The 8,398-nt window shown below is 46.1% G+C and overlaps 1 protein-coding gene across 1 annotated transcript; it reads left to right on the forward strand.

The window, feature by feature from the left end:
• Positions 1 to 2,259: 2,259 nt before the first annotated feature.
• Positions 2,260 to 7,412, forward strand: VPS72 (vacuolar protein sorting 72 homolog). The gene is made up of 6 exons (XM_075191870.1): positions 2,260 to 2,468; positions 4,175 to 4,327; positions 5,383 to 5,503; positions 5,844 to 6,020; positions 6,145 to 6,289; positions 6,686 to 7,412. The coding sequence occupies exons 1-6, from the start codon at positions 2,352 to 2,354 to the stop codon at positions 7,059 to 7,061; spliced, it is 1,089 nt and encodes a 362-aa protein (XP_075047971.1). The 5' UTR covers positions 2,260 to 2,351; the 3' UTR covers positions 7,062 to 7,412.
• Positions 7,413 to 8,398: the final 986 nt, after the last annotated feature.

Genomic DNA, 8,398 nt, shown 5'->3' on the forward strand with positions numbered 1-8,398 from the left:
GTATCCTTGGATGCAAACACATTAAATTTGTGAAACTAAAAGTACCTGTTTCCTCTGACAGAAAACATTCAGGTCTTCCTGCAAAGATAGCAGAAGTCAGGACAACTGAAAGGAAGATGTTAGCAGTCCTTTAGGTTCACACAGCTACATTTAAGTTCTCCGCTCCCTGTGGTAATTCTTAGCCTGTCTTTTAGCATAGTCTCCGCCACCCTGTCGGACAACCTCTTAGCCTTTTGAAGAAAAGGCAACGGACTTAACAGGTCTTAGATTAAGAGCAGATGCCACAATGGGCCCAGTGCTATGGTGAGAATGCCCGTGTACCACAATCTTCTTTTTATTTTTTTTTAAGAAACTGTGGAATCATTGCTAACGATGGGAACAGGGCAGTAAGATGAAAACAACATGGCCTCTACCATCAACTCCTTTGGATCCCTGGTTCTGGAGCAGAAGTTCTTCGGTGATTCAACCGAGAGGTCCAGGTGGCCGAATAACAGTCAGTCTCCCCCCCCCCCCCCCCACCGGACTTCAAAAGAGCAGCCATAACTGCCATGACCATAGTGCACAACTTCGGCTCTGTCGCCAGGCCGAAAAGCAGAGCCTGAAATTGAAAATGGTGGGTTCGAATGGCAAATCTGAGAAAATATTGGTGGCCTACTTAGGCAAGTCTGCATCCTTCCATCGGTGTCTATGACAGACCTCAGGGACTCCATCTTGAGCCTGTCTACCTGAAGCCGAGTGTTTAGAATCTTGAGGTTCAAAATGGGCTGAAAAGATCCATCTGGTTTCTGGACCAAGAAGAGATTTGAGTTAAAAACCCAACCTCTTCTGCTCTTGTGGGACTGGAATGACTGCCCCTGAGAAGACTAAGGGATGAATGGCTTCCTGCAGAGCAGAACATTCTGCTTGGTCTCCGGGAAGACATGTGGTGAAAACCCATCTAGGTGGGGACTTTCCAAGATCTGTGATGTTAACCTGCCTAAGATTCCTCTCACCCAGGCGGCTGACGTTTAATAGAACCACTGGTCCCGGAAAAAAAGCAGACTGGCTCCCACTACAAGAGTTATGGGTAGGCAGATTGCCCGTCGTGCCGACTGTTTGAGGCTCCTGCCTTTTCCCCTCTGATGACCTCCAGGAGGAACGTAGAGGGTTGCCCTCTGAAATTCTGGCTCGCTGCTTTTTCTGAGCAATGAAAAGAGCGAAAACTAGGGCCCTTAGGTCTTGGAGCATTAACAGGCAGAGAAAAAATCTTTATGCTTAATTCTTCCGTCCTGCTCCAACCTTAAGGGCGGCAGCATTTGGAATGGGAATGGTGGTGGTCCTGGATAACAACGCACTGGGGGTATCCACCTTGGGAGGTGACTCCCTTTTAACCGTACCCTCACTCAGGAGAGGATAGGGTGTAACTTGCATGAAGCCTGGACCTTATGTTCCGGCTTCAAAAAGTGAATCTTCCAAGTTAGTGGAACAAGGGAAGGAAATCAGTTGTCTTGCCTTCTGTTTAAACAAATTGTCAGAAACCTCGTGGACGTCAGTGTGCTGAATGTTTAGTAGCTGGTACACAGCCCATACTATATCATCCACACCACATCTACTAGAGCAATCTAATTCAACACAGGAGGAGCCCTCAAAGTCAGAATCCTCTGGGAAGCTGGAATTTGAAAGTGAAAACATTAATTTTGGCTGAACCTCTATATTCCAAGGTATCTAGTGTCCATCAATTGGGTGACAAAGAAACAACATCACATAACATGATAAAAACATCTTTCTGCTTGTGTCCATCTATTTTCCTGCTGTAATAACATTGTCTGAATGTAATAATTGGTCTTGGTTATAGCTATTGGAAAATAACTGGGAAAATCAGAAACACAATCCCACCCCACCACTCAGCTACATGCTTACCAATGATCAGAAATAAGATGTGAAAGAGAAAATCCTGAATTGACACCAGTAATGACATACACACAAGTGGTGGGAGCCTTAGTTAACTTTCCATCCCAAATGATAAGTCAGAGTCCTTCATTTCAATTTATGTGCAATATTATTCCATATATTATTATATTTTGCACTTGAGTAATCAGTACTTTTATTTGTCAGTAAAAAGTATTACTAAAGGTAACCCTGATGTGGTTGGCAGGATGTGCCTGTCATATTGTGGTTGGCACACGTACGGCGGCGGTCTGTTTGCTCCCAGTTACTGTGAGTTTCTATAGAGCGTTCTGATTGGCTAATCCGCGCCTCCCCGCTACACAACGTAGGCGGTGATTGGCGGAGCTCGCCTCGCTCGGTGCTCGTTGGCTGGGGCTTGATCCGCAGACTCGTTCAGTCGCTGACCGATCCCGGGAGCTGCAGAGATGAGTCTGGCGGAGAGCAGAGCGCCCCGTAAGACGGCGGGAAACCGCATGTCCGGTCTGCTGGGCCGGGAGGAGGAGGATGACTTCTACAAGACCACGTATGGAGGCTTCAATGAGGTCAGAGCCCGGACCCCTCTGTTCTACGTGTTATATCCCTGGCTGCTGGCGGTCTACAGGGACTACAAGTCCCAGCATGCCATGCTCCAGGTGCAGAGGGACCACAAGTCTCAGCATGTCCTGCTCCACTCTGACAGCTGTGTCTCTCTAGGTACAGAGGGACCACAAGTCCCAGCATGTCCTGCTCCACTCTGACAGCTGTGTCTCTCTAGATGCAGAGGGACCACAAGTCCCAGCATGCTTGCTCCAGGTGCAGAGGGACCACAAGTACCAGCATGTCCTGCTCCACTCTTGACAGCTGTGTCTCTCTAGGTGCAGAGGGACTACAAGTCCCAGCATGCCCTGGTCCACTCTGACAGCTGTGTCTCTCTAGGTGCAGAGGGACTACAAGTCCCAGCATGCCCTGGTCCAGGTGCAGAGGGACCACAAGTCCCAGCATGCCCTGCTCCACTCTGGCAGCTGTCTCTCTCAAGGTGGTGAGGGACTACAAGTCCCAGCATGCAAGTAATAGACTTGAGATAATAATAAATAAATAATAATAGAAATAGAGTGAGACTTGTAACTCCAGTGGATCATGGGTTGCCAGATGTAAGCAGGGCATGCTGGGACTTGTAGTTCCACAAAAGCCAGTGTGCCACTTGTGGCGATGCGTGCTGAGTCCCACAACAACCAGTGAGTAACAGCAAAACTCTGAAAATAAGTTGACAATGTGAAGCTTTATTATTATTAGTTGAGATTATTTGTGAATTCTGTTTTAATAGTAAATTAAATGGGTTTTTAGTTGCAGGAATTATCATCATATTTATATAGAGCCACTAATTCCGCAGCGCTGTACATTGAACTCGCTCACATCAGTCCCTGCCCCATTGGAGCTCACAGTCTAAATTCCCTAACACACACACACACACTAGGATCAATTTGAGCCAATTAACCTACCAGTATGTTTTTGGAGTGTGGGAGGAAACCGGAGCACCCGGAGGAAACCCACGCAAACACAGGGAGAACATACAAACTCCACACAGATAAGGTCATGGTCGGGAATTGAACTCATGACCCCAGTGCTGTAAGGCAGAAGTGCTAACCACTGAGCCACCGTGCTGCCCAATCCTTTATTTGACCCTTATTGTGGGTGTATTTATTACAACATTTTAACCTAGGTTATCAGGAATACAAATAAAACAAGACTGGGAACTGTTGATGGATCTTACTGTGTTGGTGATTTGCGGTGTCTGCAGCTCTTTGTACGACGCTGTTTGTTATGAGAATCGATGTGTATGAAACACATAAAAATTGCGTCCTTAACAAATCACAAGGGCCCTGTTTTGGTCCATTGGAATTATATGTATTTATTTAGCCGTGATGTTTAAAGTTTTACAGTAAAACTATATAAACAAGGTTGCACCTGACGTCCATGAACATAAATGGAAGTTTGTACTGAGTTAAAAGTAGAACGAAGATTCAGCCGTAGCACAAACAGCAATCGCTGGGTCCAACCTTATTACAGCTGTTCATCCCAAACACTGATATCATCCCACCCACTACCAGATCAGCCAGTGCATGACCATCTTTAAGGTGGAAAATATATATATATATATATATATATATATATATATATATTTGGCAGTAATGGTCATCTTCCTTTGTTATGAGCACATGCTGTCATTGCGACTCTTACAATAAAACATACAATCACCTTACGTTCCTAGGAATCTGGCGATGACGAATATAATGAGGATCGATCCGAGAGCGAGGACGAGGTGGACTCAGATTTCGATATCGACGAAGGGGATGAACCGACCAGCGAGCATGACGACGACGAACCCAAACGGAAGCGGAGGGTGGTAACCAAAGCCTATAAGGTGAGCGATCGTTCCTTCATCACGGAACTCTAACCTCACAGTGTACTTTTGTTGGGTCCCCCCTTTGCATGCCCTCTCGTATTTTGGAACCGCCAGACCCGACCACACCCTCTGTGATGTCCCTTACCTCTAAGTCACACCCCCAACCTGTCATGTGTCATCACACCTGAATGATTGACAGGAAGGAGATACGGGGACTATAGAACGGAGACAGAAACAACGGCTCTGTAGGCAAACTAAGCTCCTATGAAAGCCAGGATAATTCCTAAATCTTATGTATTCTTACCAACGTATCTTAATGTTTACAACAGATAAATAATGTGAAAATGGCTCATGTGCACTTGATAATAAACAACGTCCTACATATTTTTATATAATAAAATATAATGTTTTATTTTGTTAACTTTTGCATGATTAACAACAGCCGATGCAGCTCAGAAAAAGTTATCTCTATATATTGTGCACACACGAAAACCTAATTACTTTTGTACTTTGCTTTTATTGTCAGGTTGGTAAAATAAATATAAGCATAGAGTTCAACACTCTTTCTTGTGACCCTAACGCTAGATAGATAGGGAACCAGCTCCCTAGCCACCGGCCACTATCTGGCATCGGTCACTCCTGATCAATAAAACAGACAGGTTTAAGTAGATTACACTCCTCCCACAGCCCTAACTTGATGAACAGATGACACTCCCACCTTGCCTTTAAAAGGGAATTCTCTGCAGGTGGTCTGTTTTGATTGCAGACACACCATGTCAGCTGGCTGCTTGCTGTGGAGTTGTTGTTTATAAATCTTTAATCTTTCTTTCCTGCTGTTAAGAACGATTTTCAGGTCCTATTGTCACTTTTCCAATAGTTCTAGGCTGTGACTGCAAGACAAATAAAATAGTGAAGGTTATTCACACTACGACCCCTTACTCTGATCAATGCTCCCGACCATTCATGTTAATGCCTCAACCAAATACGTGAATGGTAGTATTGTAATGTGAATAGCGAGGTCCCTATGGAGTAGTAAAGCTTTATAAACTCTGTGTTGCGTTTGACATTCGCAGGAGCCAATTCAACTTCTGAAGCCTAAAACCAAACCCAAACCAGACCCTGTGTCCACCAGCGCACCCAGGAGCCGGCCCGAGAAGCCCCCTCCCCAGGAGATCCCTGAAGACAGTGTGGACAGTAAGTTTTAAGCTGCCTTTTAGCACTAGCTGGTAACTTAGGGTGGGGACGTTTTTACTTATTAGCGCAGGTTAGTAATTTAACTTATTGTATCAAGTATTGTAGCCCACAAATCCGCTGCCTCCTCTGCGTTTTGGCGTCAGGTCCGCGTTGATAGAAGGTCGGTGTCTGTTTGTAGAACCCAGAGGCCTGAATTCTTTATTGATCTACAGCAGTTTTGCAATATGAAATCTTTTTTTTCTTGTTTCCTTTCTAACCGTTTTTTCCGGCTCCTTTGTATAAAGTTTGTTTTCCTTAGAGACAGTGTGAGCCCCTATCTCTCTCTCTCTCTCCCCATTAGGCCGGAAGCAGATGCGCCAGTCTACCACCGAACACACTCGCCAGACTTTCTTACGGGTACAAGAGAGACAGGTGCAGTCCCGCAAGAAGAAAGGCCCTCACCCCGACCGACCTCTGACCCAAGAGGAGCTACTGAAAGAGGCCAAGATCACAGAAGAGATAAACATCCGCTCGCTAGGTATCTATCTGTTTATAACCCTTGAAATGGCGATAGAGACCCACCCTCTTATTAAGGGATTTTGTGTCTGGCTAGGATATGTGGATGATTGGTGCCCTGAGATTTGCGTCCTTTCTCTTGACAGAGAATTACGAGCGTCTGGAGGCGGATAAGAAGAAGCAGGTACAGAAGAAAAGAAGATGCGTCGGGCCGACCATTCGCTACCACTCTGTGGCCATGCCGCTGGTCACGGACGTCACCATAAAGGAGGAGAACGTGGACGTGGAAGGGTGAGTACAGTTTTGGTGCATAATTGACAGTTTATCTGCTGTCCTCCCATTTGCATGCCCCACCCACAATATGGCTGCCTGCGCGGTAAGATGTGTTAAGAGTTTTAACGGGAAGCTAAACATTAAAGAAATATAGATGCATTGTTGAGGAGGCTGAAATCTGTTCTAACGCCCTGCTGAAGCAGAAAACGGCTGCACGTTGCCATTTTTCTCTGCAAGCCTATCCCTCATCCTGTCACATGACACAGATTATTAAATACGCTGACAATTTAGTGCTTTGATATGTCTGTCTGGAAATCATAAACCTTAGGGCTTGCATTGCGATCCATCCTTTAAGCCCTTGGAGGAACATAATTACACACAGACACTGAACCGCACACTGTTGTGTCCTTCCAGGTTGGAGCACGAGCAGACGGGAGATCCCAACACGGCGCCCCCTGTAAGCAAATCCTCCCGCACCTTCATCACCTTCTCCGAGGACGAGACCTTTTACCGGGTTTTCCCCCGAAACAAACTCAAGTTCCCCGTCCGAGAGCTGTGTCCGGTCACCCACAAACCCGCCCAGTACAGAGATCCCATCACCGACATCCCCTATTACAACGCCCGTGCCTTCAAGATCATCCGGGAGGCCTACAAAAAGTACATCACCGCCCACGGCCTGCCCAACGCCGCCATGGCGGCCTCCATGGGACCTGCCGCCGCCGCGTCCGACAGCGGCCAGCGCAACACCCGCCAGAAGATAGTGATTAAACAAAACGTTTCGGCGACATGATGACTTGGGGCTCCGACCGGAACTGTCGGGCTGTGCCGGATATCTAGGAAGTCGCTCATCGGTCAACTACTTTGTTTTGTATTTATTTCCAGGATACCGCGAAACATTGACTCCAATTGGCCGGAGGGAGATGGTTCAGACTTGACCGCCTCAGGGATTGGTCAGTTTAGCTATAGAAGCTATAATTCCAACACCACTTAGGATGTTGTTTACTGCGTGTTACAACTTCAACTTTTTTTTATTGGTGACAGTGGCGGGTGCCATGTTTGTTTGTCTACCGCTGCATAAAGTCTGTATGGTGGTTTTGTTATCGTTCATTATGACGCCAAATAAATGAGCCCTTATTATGTCTCTTATTGCTCTACAAACGACTTAATGTCCGTACTACGGATGGGTTATAAATTCTCCCAGACTGGACCCTGGAACCGTCATGCGGTGGAGACTACGGAGTGTTTGAAATCACCCTAAAAAACCCCAAAGAGTGAGAGAACTGCGTTTATACGAATAGAGATCTCCGGAGGAACCCATTCGTTTCCCTAAATGAACTAACAAGGTGTTCTGTATAAGTAGATTAGGGAGAAATGTCTTCATCTCCACCGAGGTGTAGATTTATTAAAGCTTCTTAAAAGGAAAAGTAGAGGTGTTTCGACCAATCAGATTCTAGCTATCATTTGTTTAATACATTCTAGGTAGAATCTGATTGGCGACGCCTCCACTTTTCCTTTAAATAAGCTTGTCCGGTGTTGATATACCATTGAATCATAGTTACTTTATGGTGACGGCTTCTTTTAAACCGGCATTACCTAAATCTCATCAATGGATGAGGTATAACCATGATCCAACCATAGTACACTATTGCTTATTGTTTGGTGGGAAAACTGTGATGTCATAGAAGAGGCGGGGCTTAGTGAGTGACGTCAAGCTGTGCTCATCTGAGATCAGAAGCCTTTCACCCTGACCCCCCCCCCCCCCCCCCCCCTGTGCTGTCAGTGACCCCCTGACAGGTGTTTGAGGAGCAGCTATACAAACGTTCTGCGTCTTGACAAACACTTGTTCCCAAATTTATGGCCAAGGCCGCTCCTATATCAAACAGGGATGTATTTTAAGACAATGTTTTCACCAACATTCAACATATACAAATCCATACAGGGTCTTCTATAGTCCAGGCCTGGCCAACCTGTGGCTCTCCGGGGGTTTGTGAAACTACAAGTCCCAGCATGCCCTGGCAGTAATCGGCTGGCTATCTTCTAGCAAAGCATGCTGGGACTTGTAGTTTCACAACAACTGGAGAGCCGTAGCTTGGCCAGGCTTGTTTCATAGCTTCTCTGGCTGACGGC

Source organism: Mixophyes fleayi, chromosome 12 (genome assembly GCF_038048845.1).
Source record: "Mixophyes fleayi isolate aMixFle1 chromosome 12, aMixFle1.hap1, whole genome shotgun sequence".
NCBI lineage: Eukaryota > Metazoa > Chordata > Amphibia > Anura > Limnodynastidae > Mixophyes > Mixophyes fleayi.

Bases quoted from the DNA above. Each gene is read 5' to 3' on its own strand.
- VPS72 (XM_075191870.1), top strand. From the start codon at position 2,352: ATGAGTCTGGCGGAGAGCAGAGCGCCCCGTAAGACGGCGGGAAACCGC. The intron at 5,504-5,843 runs GTAAGTTTTAAG...TCTCCCCATTAG, and splicing joins CCCTGAAGACAGTGTGGACA to GCCGGAAGCAGATGCGCCAG. The intron at 6,290-6,685 runs GTGAGTACAGTT...GTGTCCTTCCAG, and splicing joins GAGAACGTGGACGTGGAAGG to GTTGGAGCACGAGCAGACGG.